Source organism: Silurus aristotelis (assembly GCF_946808225.1).
Source record: "Silurus aristotelis genome assembly, chromosome: 10".
In the NCBI taxonomy this organism is placed as follows: Eukaryota; Metazoa; Chordata; class Actinopteri; order Siluriformes; family Siluridae; genus Silurus; species Silurus aristotelis.
Window position 1 is genome coordinate 15,077,622 of NC_139583.1, and position 15,271 is coordinate 15,092,892.

General features: G+C 39.5%; 1 protein-coding gene across 4 annotated transcripts in view; it reads left to right on the forward strand.

Annotated features, from left to right (window-relative positions):
- ranbp10 (RAN binding protein 10) overlaps nt 1–15,271 on the forward strand; it is a 45,462-nt gene that overhangs the window by 5,063 nt on the left and 25,128 nt on the right. For all 4 annotated transcript variants that reach the window (XM_083552675.1, XM_083552678.1, XM_083552676.1 and 1 more), the window contains exons 2-3: nt 8,489–8,600; nt 10,067–10,119. In XM_083552675.1, the coding sequence (XP_083408801.1) occupies nt 8,489–8,600; nt 10,067–10,119 (165 nt within the window). The remainder of the gene's footprint in view (nt 1–8,488; nt 8,601–10,066; nt 10,120–15,271) is intronic.

Genomic DNA, 15,271 nt, shown 5'->3' on the forward strand with positions numbered 1-15,271 from the left:
TAGGCCGAGGTGGAAAATTATTACAACTTGCTAATTACCACTTTCAAAACACCAAGAACCTCTTTGGTTCTAAGCATATCATTCTGACATGCCTTGCTGGAAATGCATGTGATTTTAAGCTTGCTTCTATTGTATTTAAAAAATGTTTATTCTAATGTTTTTTTTTTTGGTTTAATGGCAGCTCACAAATCAAAACATGAGTGAACTGACTTAATGAACTGACCTTGTAATTTCGACTTTGCAGATGGCAAACTCGACCATGTGAATATGCTCATCTTGTTCTAGATTTTGTAAGCGGGGTGTTCACGTTGCTTTCAACTTGTTTGGCTGCTGTAGTCTGACATTACGTTAGAGTATGAACCTTCTTCCCTTTCCCGTTCTCCTCGTGTTCAAAACAATCCAAATACCAACAAATGTTCCTCAACACATCTGCTGCCTTTTAAATGCAGTGGCGTGAAGTAACTCCATATTCCTGTAGACTGTAAATCAGTCAGGTTCTGGTGTCAGATTGATTATGTAAATTTGCTCGTTAGCGGATGCAAAAAAAACCCAAAAACAAATTGAAGCTTGTATCTTCGCTATTGAACGGATGAATTTGAGGTTGGCAGACTGGTGGGTTTGTTTAGTTCCTCCAATTTGGCCCTGAAGAGGAATTTCTGCCTTCTAAACACCCAGTCAGGCATGTTCCCTAAAACTGCCAGATTGTTGTGGCTCCTTTTTAGTGTCTGCGTGAGCCTGGGAAGCCGTGTTTGCTGACACTGGCAGGCTGCGCCTCGTCTCTTTGTTTTCCTCTTATCCTTTTCCCCCTGTTCCGGGATATATTTCTGTCCCGTCGCACCGTGAACGTGCACTGCGTCGCCAATTCTGCCATTTGTACTGAGTGAAATGACTACCCGTATGCTGATTGGACGTGCGTGTTTGAGTTTAGTTTTGCGGGGTCTTGTGGCTCCTGCATCCAAAGCATGTCCTTTAGAAGAAATATGACTCGTGTGTGTGTGTGTGTGTGTGTGTGTGTGTGTGTGCACGCGCATTCGGATTCCAACCGATTTAGATTCGTGTGTGTGTGTGGGTATTCCGATTCTAGCCTTGTAACAAAGACAAAGAGTTAACTCATGCAGAATGCAATATGGCCTACATGTGAACTTCAGAATTGTGGGATTCTTCAAGGTTTCCTTTTTAATTAATGATTAAGCCATTTTGCAGTAGTCAGCTGATAAGACAAATTGTGTGTGTGTGTGTGTGTGTGTGTGTGTGTGTGTGTTGCGGGGAATCAGTGTTCTGAAAATATGACTACACAGCGGCTTTAACACAAAAAAGATGATCAAGCGCTGTGTCTCTGAGAGGTTGAGTGCGGTTAGGGTGTTATCTATTCACCGGTGACAGGCCTATGATTATGCAAAGTGGATGTCAGCTTGCGCGCGCCCGAACAACAAGGAGGGAGACGTTCATGTGCACGCGATTAAAAAACGAAACATCCTTTAGGGTCGCCTTGCACCACTGTGTGTTAGATCGCATGTGTTTTTTTGTAGGTGGTATAAATAGAACGGATGGGGGCAGGAGTGAGCGCACGTGTGTAAATTTTTCTTTTTTTTCTTTTTTGAGTTTGCGTGTGGTATTAGTACATACAGGGTCGCCTGACAGTTACTCTGCTCGTGCGAAAGTGAGCTATTAATAGCTATCGTGAACGTATGCATGCGCAATGTAACGTTTTATCACGGGAGTTTGGACACGAGGAAGCGAGCGAGGCCTGCGGTCGGCTCAGGCGACCGAGAAAGCTAAATATAGATGCGATTAATATTGCTACTGTATTCAGAGAGGATGAATATGCACTCGGTTTATCAGCGTAATATAATAGCTCGGCTTAATAATAGACTGGAGTAACGCAGCACGAACACCCAGTGTGTCATTCGCACGGCTCCATATTGGTTAACGTCATTGTTTCAAGTCCAGATTTCTAATGGAAATAGCAAACCTGATCAGATAACACTATATATTTGGACTATATGATTTCAGAATACAGAGATACACATACTCTGCATTAGAGATGCATCAGTACCGTTTGTGTCAGACTGTATGAAGTATAAGTGCATGTTTTTTTTGGTGCTTGTTGGTACTGGTACTGAAATAAGTAACCTACTTAGTGTTAAGCAATCGGGGCAACATGGCACATGTTCTATTTAACAATCATTTAATTACATGAACAGCTACAAACATGCTCAGATACTCACTTCACATGGCCTAAACCCTCAGTGACTGAAAGCCAAACTAAACCCAGATATCTGCGTATCAAGGCTGTAAGATCTGGGATACATCTGCAGGGAAATGTGGATCCTAAATCCGTCTCTGTCCCGAACACTCCATTACAGGTTATTGGCATTTGGCCATTTTTCTTTTGGTGGCTGAAAACCTATAGACAGTGAATATGTCATGCTATTAAATGTGCTGGTTTATCATTGTCTAGTATGATCCAGGGTTTATGAATATTGCATCAAGAGAATGTCTTGGGGTGTGATCTGAAAATCTAAACCCAGATCTCATTCTGGTTTCAGTTACACGTTATTGTAGCGTTTTTCACTGGCAGCCAAACAAGCATCAGTTTGGCTAAATGCATCATGAAATTAATGTGTGTATCTATTAAGGCTGCAACTAACAAATAAATTTAATAGACGATTCATCTGACGATTATTTGTTTATTTATTTTCAATTGAATTAATAATAATAATAATAATAAAAATATATTTTTTATTATTTTATTATTATATATTTATCTATGTAGTAGAACTTCAATTCAGGGTATTTATGTATAAACATGTAAAAAAGCAAAAGCCAGATAGAGTTAAACTGTGTTAAATTTAGACATTATAACGCTTATAGTGGCTGCTTGTCCTTCGAACAAATTCACTCCTGTTGTTTTTTTCTGTTAAAACAAAACAAACAAAAACACAACATGTATTCAAGGTGTAAATTGTGTAAATCACAATGATTGTGTGTTTTGAATGATCATCGCAGATTTCACGTTGACAACAGTGCTTTTAAAACATGCACAAACATTGTGTTCACTTGTGAAGAGATGTATTTAAATTTTTTATAATAATTAAATATGTGCATAAATTAAATATACAAACAGCTGCATTGAATTGTTTATTGAACGCAGATGCAAATATGTGAACAAAAGTATTGGGACACCTGACTTTTTTTTAGCCATCTGTGGTTTTTCCTCAAATTGTAACTACAAAGTTGCAGGCGCGCTATTGCGCTTTGAATGCTGTAGCATTTACATTTTTCCTTCACTTGTAACGTCGGACGCAAACCTGTTCCACAATGACGGAGCCCCTGTGCATAAAGCATAAAGCACAAGCTCTCTGTAGAATTGGATGCTCAAAAAACAGATAGTTTATGTGAAGTAAATGGTTATTGTTCATAGAAATGTGAACAGGTTGATTACAAATATTGTCATTGTCTTAATATACACATCTTCACCTCCAGCACTCGTGCCTAAGAGTCGTCTAAAAATGCAAGCTGAAACATGACAATTATTTTGTGAAAATGTAATAAATAATCAGAGGCTGCGCAGGGAGCAACCGTTTTGTCGGTAATTACTGTACAAACATCTGAATAGAAAAGACATTACTGCTGCTAACTTTGTTTGCGGAGAATAAATAGCTCTGTATAAATAGCTAAAATGTTACTGAGCTCCATTTCAGACCCTTATTTACATTTGTCCAGCTCTGAGACAGTTTTCTCTCCCACAGGAAGCAGAACAAGGACCATATTACATACATGGGCTCCTGAATCAGCTGGATTGGACTATTGACATTTTCAAAGTGATTCTGGATTTGCCCAGTCTTGCCAAGACGACAAGGGTTTTTAGGGTTTTTAGGGTTTTTACGGGTTTTAAGTTGCGTCTAAAATCATGTACGTTATTTGTCGAGTTATGTGGGAATTTTACACATCAGTATCTGCTTCTAACTCGAAAAGAGCATTAATCAACAACAGGGGACACTGGGAACAACTCTAAATCACTTTTCAGTTCTTGTATTTGGTAGTTCGTACAAGTTCACAGAGATTGTTCAATTCAGCTCAAGTAGAGTGAATTAGGTTGACAACCTTAAAGAAGGAAACAAAACAAAATAAAATGAATAAAATAATGCTAATAAAAATAGGTATTCACTTATCTGTAACAAATCTAACGTAAATAAAGATTGTCCCATACAAACTGCCTCGATGTCAAACAAACTGTTCATTTGCATACTAGCTTGTTTCAGCCGTTATTTAAGTAGAGCATTAATATTCTAAGTATACTATTTAAACAAACAAGTGGTATGTCCGCACTTTGTATTTCTTTAGGAACGCAAACTATGTACCGTGCATTTAAATATTAACCAATACACAACTATTCTCCATATTGCATATTATTCCAATACAATAACAGAATTTAGTGGCAATGAGTCTTTAGACAGAGACTTCTTCATACCATCAGTGTCCCTGAGGTGACAATTTGCTGATGCGTTCTTCCTCTCATCGCATTTCCAAATCTCACTGCATTCTGAGTCCGCGTGCGTGCACCTGCCATGCGAGTTTTCCTTCCGCGTCACTCGGCATTTTCCGACCCTTCTCGGCACTCGGTATTCTCCGTCTAATTAATTCAGGTCCGCAGTTTCGCCAATTTCTCACGGTTTCGGTTCGTGTCTTAACTTCACATTATTGATTATTGAATCTATTGCATGATTGCAGCAACATATGTAGTTCATCCAACTTAAAACCACTTATACTATATGGACAAATGTTTGTGGACACTTGCTACGATTTTGAAGTGCCTTTTGATCATTCCATTCCGTATTCAGACCCTATGTAGGCCGTCCACTCTTCTGGGAAGACGTTCCGGTCGATTCTGGTGCGTGGTTGTTGAAATCTTTGCTCATTCAGCCACAAGAGAAGGTAAATTCAGGTACTGATGTAGGGTGAGGAGACCTGGGGTGCGGTAAGTGCTCCATTTCATCCCAAAGGTGTTAAATAGTGCTGAGTTTAGAGCATATTGTGTAATATCATATCGTACAATGCAATACATTTGCATTTCAAGCAGTATGTGCAACGGGCTGCATAATAAAGTAGGCCTCAGCTTTGTAAGGCAGAAGTGTTTAAACTGTAAAACGCTCCCTGTTGCATTGGGGGTAAAATATATTTCTGACCTGCCAGCCTTCACATGTTAACATTTGGAACGCAAAAATATCAGTCGCTATGCAGCTGACAGTTGTGCCGGTGTTTTGAGCTCACAGCTTCATGCAGCACTCCTGCCTTCTGTCACACAGAGATTACTTTGCGTCCGACTTAAAGGGACACTCTGACCCAAATATAAATCTCTGATGCGTTTGGTGTAAACATGCTTCCCCTGTCCTACAGTGGTGATGCAGCAGGAGTGCTCCGAGTTTTGTTTCTGTTGATAAACATCTGACCGGCTCACACTAACGCTTTCTGCTTATGTTTCAATGTTTATGCGTTGTATGAAGACCCCATTAAACTGCCTGTCTCAGAGTTTCCGTCCTAATCGAATGCACAGCTTTTTTTTTTTTTTTTTTTTTTTTTTTATATAGACACTGTGTAGCCAAAAGTTTGTGGACACCTGACGATAAGATTCGTATGTTCATTTCGATCATCCCAATGTGTTCCATTCTTGTTCCTATAATAACCTCCACTGTTCTATTTTGCACTGTATTTTAGTGTGCGCTTGTGGAGGTGTGCGCTCGGGTACCGACATAGGGTGAAGAGGCCTGGGGGTACAGTCAGTGTTCCAATTCATCCCAGAGGTGATCATTAGGGTTGAGGTCAGAGTTCTATAGCAGGCTTTGTGCTCAGAGGCATTGGAACAGGTTTGGTAAGCAACATATGAAGAACAGGGTCCAGCTCAAATCAGCCGTCTTTTCAAGGGATGCAGTTTCGACAGAGTGGGTGAGGTCAGGACTCACCAATGTTGTTATTACACTGGAAGGCTCTAGGATTTACGACCCGCCCCTTTTTAAAAGTTTTGATCTGATCAGAGAAACAGAAACTCTGAAAGTGTAGTCCGTGTGTGCGGTAGTCCGTAGTCGTTGCCGTTGTGCTTGACTCTAGCATTGCTGACAGACATTAGTTTTTCAGTTTCTTTAATCAGTTTGATAGGCTTAAATGTCCCGAACGCTTAACGATGTAGCGAAACGACAACAGAGCTGCTGTGTTTGTGTGCGAAGGCTTTATTGTATCAGTGGTACATGGGAAAATTTAGAACATTTACGGTCCTGGGAACCGTGTTCTGACTCGCACACTACTAAATGATGTTAAGAAACGTCCCAATCCAGTTTGTTCCAGTTTGTTCTTTAAATAATTATGATGGCAAAGTATTTACGAAAGCTATTTTTTTTTCTTACCCAAAGCAAGGTTTAAAATTTAATTGCAGTGTGCTGAATAAACCGATACTGAAATCACTTTATTTTCTGTTGTGTGATGTGTGTAAATATTCCGTGGCTGTCAATCCTAAGTAATTAAACACTTCCTGTGATTGATTTATTCAATTATAGGAAATCGCATAATGATTATTATTTTTTTTTTTCCCCCACTTTCTAAAAATGAAAGAAATCTATAGTAATTACTTCCTGTTATTACTGACCCTATAGTAGCTATAAACACGTCCCTGGTGGTCTAGTGGTTAGGATGCGGCGCTCTCACCGCTGCGGCCCGAGTTCGATCCCCGGTCAGGTACCAAACCCCAGCCACTCTTAGTGCCAGTCCCAAGCATTAGAAAGGGCATCCAGTGTAAAAACATGTCAAATCAAACATGCAGATGATCTGCTGTGGCGACCCCTAATGGGAGAAACCGAAAGAAAGTTTAAAGTTATAGTAGCTATAAACAGTTCTCTCAATAGCCTTGCTTTCAAAAACCGGAGAGAAGGTGTGTGTGTAGTCGGAGTGCAGTCTTCTGTCCTAAACACTGCATCAGACACTCTAAAAGTCAAATTTTCTTTTGCAAATAATGTTCATTTAATGTTTGTTTGTGTATAAATGAGCCTCTTGTCAGTAAACCTACAGACACACCACTCTACTGGTTAATGTACATTTTAAGAGTGGAGCTTTTTTTCTTTTTTTTTTTTAACTACTTAATCAGTAGAGAGCTCTTCTAAAAAAAAAAAATCACTAATCTTACCTTATACTTTAAACACATCTTTTCAGACATCTTCAGCAATGAAATTGTTACTTAGTGAATAACAGCACATCCTTATATCTAGTTTATCATCCATATGTCCCTGTGCATGAGGCATGACTGTGCAAATGATAAAACTTCAGATATATAGCATATAGCAGGGAAATGAATAAACACCTGAGTACTGGTATAATATTAGATAGGAGACTTCCTGTGATTGATTACGCAATAGACTTTGGTAATGTATTTCTAGAACTGAACGGAATGTATTGGTTTGTGACCTTTTGTACAGGGTCATATGTGGATCATTAAGAGACCCCAGGTTTCTTCTTACAGTCGCATTTTTACCATTGTCCTCTGTGTGTGTGTGTGTGTGTGTGTGTGTGTGTGTGTGTCTGTGTGTGTGTCTGTGTGTGTGTCTGTGTGTGTGTGTCTGTGTGTGTGTGTCTGTGTGTGTGTGTCTGTGTGTGTGTGTGTCTGTGTGTGTGTGTGTCTGTGTGTGTGTGTGTCTGTGTGTGTGTGTGTCTGTGTGTGTGTGTGTGTCTGTGTGTGTGTGTGTCTGTGTGTGTGTGTGTCTGTGTGTGTGTGTGTCTGTGTGTGTGTGTGTCTGTGTGTGTGTGTGTCTGTGTGTGTGTGTGTCTGTGTGTGTGTGTGTCTGTGTGTGTGTGTGTCTGTGTGTGTGTGTCTGTGTGTGTGTGTCTGTGTGTGTGTGTCTGTGTGTGTGTGTCTGTGTGTGTGTCTGTGTAAAGTCTGTGTGTGTCTGTGTGTGTCTGTGTGTGTCTGTGTGTGTCTGTGTGTGTCTGTGTGTGTGAGAGAGAGAGACCGTGTGACCCTTGTCTGCGTGTGAAATGATAGGACTATTTTAAGGCCCAGGTTCTAGGTTTGGTCTCGTGTGGATTTAATTAAATAGGTTACCTATTCAACTTTTAGAACGAATGCCAATCAAGGTATGATTTTGCCTAGTTGATTTTGAATATAATATAATGGACTGGGAGAGCTGGTCTCGGATGAGTTTATAAAATAGGCCCTGGTGTGTGATCGCAAGGGTTGTACATGCTTTGAAACGAGAAGCACCGCGTTCATCTGCCCAAGAGTACTAATTGATGCGGCATCACAGTGGAGCGATGTTGTTGTTGTTACAGTTAAATTGCAGATTTCCACACGAACACGGCGACAGACCTGTCCGCAGTTGCGGAAATTGCGTTTTGTTAATGGCAGCCTGTAATTTGAGAGAGGCAGCTGCCTTTGAATTGTCCGTGAAGGAAAACCCCTGAATCAGTGACTCATTGTTTTTCTGCGTATCCACTCCTTTTTCAGGCCACGGCAAAAACCACAAAGACGCGGCATCCGTGCGAGCTACCCACCCAATCCCCGCTGCCTGTGGCATCTACTACTTCGAGGTGAAGATTGTCAGCAAAGGGAGAGATGGGTAAGTGTTATAAGTCTGGAATTACTGATGCACACTGACTACACAGCTTTTTAACAAACTAATTCTGCGTTCATGGTGCATCAGAAGTGCTACTTTGTCATTTCCCATCTCAAGACATTCGATGCTTGAAGTGGTAGTTTCAGTCGAGGGTGTGCTTTTCGGTGCTTTTCACCAGGTGCACTCTTCAATGTAGCCAAATTGTAACTTGTGGGAATTGAAGAAAGTAGTGCATATTCCATTTGCTGCTGGCAGGAAAGTGTGAAATGTTTTTGAAAAGTCATGGATGCAAATATGGAAATATTGGGTGAGGATGTTAGATTTTGATTTACGGGCATGGCAATAAGATCATAGAAACAGCAATCAGAAGATTTAAAAAGATCCAGTATTCAAATTCGTTACAATGTGGTGGTGTCTTGGTAGAGAACATGTGCCTTTCCCACCTTTTAGCAGCACATTTATCATTAGTTCTAGTGCTCTGCATGGCAGTGCTGGGTTAAGGTTACTTGCTGAACTCTAGTTGAGGGGACCATCCTGGGTTGATGATAAATAATCATCATGAATAATGAGTTGAGCCTTTGGTGTATTGCAGCACTTGTGTTTTTTTTTTGGTTGTGTCTTTATTGATTTAAATCAACATTGGAAATGCTTCCTGACTGCGGCAGAGACTTTGTGTCCCCATGTTTGTGTCTCTGTGCATGCCTTTGTGTGTCTGTGTGTTTGTGTCCTTATATCTGTGCGCGTGGTACTATGTGTTTTGCTTAGTTTTAATAAGACACGTCGGGTGATGTTAGACATGCTTGTTGTATTAGTGCTGATGAACTGTATAAATATTTAGCAAAATGTAACAAGTGCAACATTCTCTGGCCATCACGGTCGCAACCAACATGCTACCTTACCATATTTATTTATTTATTTATTTTTACTGAAGCAATTGATGTTTGTTTTCTTTGTTTGTTTGTCCGAAAAGTAGGTCATTATTTATATCTCTCATAAAATACGTAGTATATTATGAAATGTAGGCCTAGCTTCGGCTAGCACGGTCACAGATGTGGTTGGGCGTCTTCATGTCTTGCAGAAGCCAACGTGCTCCCACCTTGGTAGCGGTCATATGATGGAGGAGATTTAGCAGCAACTAAAAAAGGCAGAATTTACCACAATTTTTTTCCAGCTCTAGAATTGGCTCGCTTTTCTCCCATATATACAGGCTCTTTAGGTGTGTCTGGCATTTTAACCACAATTTTCATCAACAAAAGACGGGCATGTTCTACATCGTACATGTTCTACATCGTACAGCACATATAGATGTAAATATTAGGAAATGATCTGAATCCCAAATGTCTGTGAAGCCCAAAACTAAAGATCTTTCATGATTTTTCATAACACACCTAATGTGATTGTGGATTAGTTATGATGATTATGAGATCCTGGTTTCAACGTTTGTTCTCTTTTCTCACTGTTGTTTACAGGTACATGGGCATTGGACTGTCCGCCCAGGGGGTCAACATGAACAGACTGCCGGGTGAGTTAGTGGGGGAGGTGTATGCATGTGTATGCATGCGTGCGTGTGTGTGTGAGAGAGAGAGTCATTTGTGCAAACATGAATCCTGATATGTGGTGGGCAGGTGGATTGAAATTTGGACTTGGTGTTTGAGGGGCTTTATGTATTGGTGTTCTATACAGCGCATGTTTTGATTATAACTGGTTCCCATGTGTTACATATTCCTCAGAGAGAACTTTGTGGTGGCACAACAAAATTATAATGAAATACTTTTGAAAATCATGACTTACCGAACAAATAACTAGCAAACGATTTAGTCCTAATCTTATTATTAACATTGTATTATTAAAAGAACTCTTTACATATAGAAGATTTAACATGCACACTAAGAATTAGGGCTTTATTTTGCTTTTCAAACTATTCATTAGGCTATTAGAAGTAGTGGACCTTTTTAGGAAATCAATAATCTGTGAAGTAACCGAAAACATCTGTGCACATCCATGATAGAGATAGTAAAGCTACTTCCATTAAAACGCCTTGTTTGGATTCTGATTCACCCACTTTTGATTTCTATCATTTAATTTGTTTGTGGTTTGGCAGGACTCTTATCCCCACCCTTTCCGTGCCATTGCTCCGATTTTTTTCTGACCATCTCTCTGCGTTTCTTCTCAGTGTTGGAAGTGTTCTAAACATGTCTGAACATGTGCTGTAGGCAGAATGATCCCTTCACCCCCCCTCAACTACCCTTCTATCCAAAAGACATTGTAGCGCAGCTCATTCAGAATGCAGGAACGATCATTTCTCTGTATTTCCAAAACAGGGCCTCAGTAGACAGGCTTGTGTGCCAGGAGAAAATATTCTATCAGCCTTTTGTTCCTCAGTGGATTTGGGTTTCCAGGCACAAACACTAGATCTCCAATGTTATGAGAGCTAGAAATGTAATTACAATGTGTGGCATTTTTTTTGCAAGATGTTTATGTGCCAGCCTTGTTATGGTTCTGGTATATAAGAAAAAGTTTATTCGATTTATTTATTGTTTAATTTTTTAGGATTAATTAAATTGGATTGAGTGTAATTAAACAATTCTGTGGATTTGTATGTTTTCAAATCCATGGTTTCACAAACCATCCAACTATTAAAGGCTTTGTCTTTCCAGTAATGATATTTATAAATTGCATAACCATAAAAAGTCCCTGAAAGAGTAGACAGGTAGAGATCTTTAAATAGACAGTAAGCACACTTTTATGCATTTGTTTTGAATGATTCTGTTTTTGTCAGATTGGTTCCCCCTTACCCCAGAAGGGGGCATGTAAAATGCAAAACGGTGTAGTCGCTTCATTTAATCTAAATCACTTTCCTAAACCTACCTGATCGCCCTTAATAAGCCACACCAGTGAAATGAACAGTAGCCATTTATCTTTTAGAATAATAATGATAATAATAATAAAATAATTACGATCGGTTCTGCTATAGTGCTTTGTTTGCTTCGCTAAAAACCTGACTGCGCTGATCATCTGATAGCCCTCGCTCTCAGATTTTTGCCATGAATTATGTATAGAATAGGATCCTGAAGTCTGGGAAATGAATTCATGCTACATGGGGTGAAATACAGAAAAGTGTATGGTGTGCATTAGTTTTAGCCACTTTTAGTGGATAATGTGATTTAAAAGTGCGGAGAATTATCTTCCGATGTCGTATGTACATGTCAAAATGCTCAACATTCTGAGAAAAATCTCTAATTTTAGCACGTTCCTTTTGTCTTAATAGCATGAATATTCATATAAGAATGACTAAGAGAAGACTTTCTTGTTTCAGTACAGCAGTGATATAAAATATTTTTTAAATATGTTTAAAATAGATGGAAAGTCACATGAAAACAGTAGATGAGGTGCATTTGGGCATAGGGTTTTCCTGTGTTTCTGTGCCCAGCTGTTGCCAGTCACATGACCAGGTTGTGTGCGTGTGTGATCATTTGCCTCTTGGTTTCTCCATGGAGTTTGGAACGATCTGGTTTGCTTCTTCTATTTCTACATTGACCGACTGAATGAGAGTGGGTGTTTATGCAGCACTACTCTTTGTTTCAGAGGATTTAGAATCTGATGGAAGAGTAAACATGTGTGTGCAGGTTGAGCTTTTTTGTCTGTAGTAGTTTGTGCTAGTCTGAGGTTGTATAGATTCTTGTATAGCTACCATTTTCTATACAGTGGGAGCACCTGTACAGCCAATCATGTGGAAGCAGCACAATGCACAAAATCACAAAGGTATCGGTCAAGAGCTTTGGTTTGTGCTTCGCTCAAACATCACAAAGAATTAAGAAAAATTGCAAGCTCAAGTATTTTTTTAAACGCCTGATCTCTTGGGAGTTTTACACACACAACCGTCTATATAACAGAGATGCCCAGACTGAGGTCCTGCCATTCCATATAGGAGAAGAGGAAATAAAAAACACTGATACAGATTTTTTATTCTAATTCTGTATTTAATAGAAAATATTTCATTTTATTTTTTTTTTTATGAGTAGAAGTAAAAGTGAACTTAAATGAGCCCAATTTGAATATTATACAATATTAAACAAATCATCATGTCTCACATTAGTGGTCATAAGCATATGGCTGTATAGCTTCTAGCCTGTATTGTAGTGTATATTTTAGGCATCTGTTGCACTATTAATACAGTTGTTTCTGTTTCTGTTGTTCTATTTATACAATTCATTAGCCACGTTTACATGTACAGGTTTTTTTTCCGATTGAAAGATTTGGTGGTCCGTAGTAAAGACTGGTGAGAGCTGGAATTTATTGACCTGGAATGAAAACTAAACCTTCGCAAAGTCGCCGGTTATTTACACGTTTGTGTGGACTGGCAAAGGGATTTTTGACCCCAGAAGAAGAGACCATCAGAAATCCAGTATCCCAGATTATGCGTGTCGCGGTTGTTTTGTTCAAACTCGGAAGCTGTGAGGAAAACCGTGTTGTGGCAAATCAAGTGTTCACAAGAGCACGAGCACAGTAAAAAGGTCCGTGTACATCTTCTGCAAGGCAATGATGAATGGGCGGATATGAGATCGGATACGGATGCCAGGTGTAGAGGAGGTTTCCGAAATCGCACGGCGATTTGAGAAAGCTCATTTTGTCCCTCAAATAATGTTTGTTGTTTTTTTCTCCGGCAGTAATCGTTTTAACTCGTTTACATGGCAAAAAATTTATTTTGTTCAGTTTATAGAAAGGTTAATCCCACCCCTCTCTAATTGTACCGATTACAATTACAGTCGGTTTGGGCATTTTTATTCTGGTTAAGGTGTTCATATGGAGCACTTTCATTCCTATTGGACTCTAAAACCGATTACAACGCACCTATTGAACTGCAGTAAAACTGAAGTAAAACTGCATTAGTTAAGCAGATTACAGAGAAATGTTTTTAATATCTTTATTGATTTTAATATATTATCAAGTCATAAAGGAGTCAACTTTCATTTTGATATTATTCAGTTTGGTATAATGGCCCACAGAACTCAATCAAGTTTTGGTTTTTGGCCCTTCATAGGGCAACACTTTGAGCCCCTGAGCTCTAGAGTTTACACAGGGTGAAACTCTAGGGTCTGCAGGGTGAAACATTGTATAGAAGAGAGAAACCAGAAAAAAAAATGAGGTTGGTTTGAGGTTAACAAGAAGACTTTAGTAACTCAAACAAGAACTATTTATAACTTTGTGGAGCAGAAAATTATATCAGAATACATCAAACCATGTGGTGGATAAGCTACAACGTCCAGGGTCCACTTCCACTTTTTCATAATTTTCATTTATCCAGTTTCTGGAAGGCTCTGCCCCTGATGGCCTTGGATTTTTGTTCTTGGCTGACAGAAGTGGAACCTACTCTGACTGCTTGTTGTTGCTCATCCACACAAAGGTTTCATGTTTTGTGCATAGTGAGATATTTAATTGCTCACCCTGGTTGTTAAAGTGATTGAAATACAATTAGCTTTCTGGCAACTTAAACCAATCCGGTCATTTTTCTCTCAACCTCTCATATAAGAAAAGTGATTCCACACACAAGACTGATGCTCAATGAATGTTTTTTCACATCATTCTGGAAAACTCTAGAGACTTTTGCATGGGAAAACACATATGACATCAGATTCACAGAGATGACTATTTTTCTTATTAATTTTCATGTTTGATGTGAACATTAACGCTGTATGTTTTCACCTGTATCTGTGTGATTTATTTATTTTTTTTTTTTTAACTGTGCTGCCACACAGGCAGGTCTGCAGGTGTTCCTATTAAAGTGGACCGTGCATGTATGTGCACAATATGGAAAAATGTATGGGCACCTTACTTTTCCAGCCATATCCCCCAAACTGTTACCACAAAGTTGGAGGCACACAATTGAGCTAGGAGACACAGACCTGTACCGGCATGACAATCCCCCTGTGCACAAAGCGAGCTTCATGTAGATATGAGTTATATAATATAAAGATCGAGTTATAGTGGAAGATCTCCTACTATAGAGCTCTGACATTAACTCTACTGAATAACTTTGGGATAAAGTACCTGACGTCAGTACCTGAATTTACTAATGCCTTTGTGGCTGAATGAACACAAATCTCCACAAGCACACACTAAAATCTAGTTGAACATATTCCCAGAAGCCTGGAGATTATCATCAGACAAATGGGGGACTAAATGTGGAATGGGGGTGTTCAAAAAGCACTTATAAATCCTATAGTCAGTTGTCCACTATAAAGCTTTAGCCACCTTTTCAGGTGTGTATTATTTGTATATTCTTGTTTCGGGGTGATGTACCAGTTTGGAGGTGTTCTGTCAAGAACCAGTAGCAATGAAGGAATGATTATCTCAGTATTTCTCTCCATATGAATATTTTAATGATTTAGTTTAATGCCTTGACCCATCTCCCTCATCCTGTTCTTTCTCTAGTCGTTTTTGGTTCAAACTGTATGTCCAAACTGCCTCTCTTCAAAGCTTTTAAACTGGTAGAACGTTAGTGCATGATGATGCCAGACTGTTCACACACTACCATATGTGACGCCTAAGCCTGGCATGAACAAGTCACATTGGAATTCACAGTGTCTGAGTTGAACAGTACGTGTTGCAGGCAGCTGAGTCACTCATTGTGGCCCGTGTGCCTCGAAAGTGCCGTCTGATGCCCCTTGTGGCCG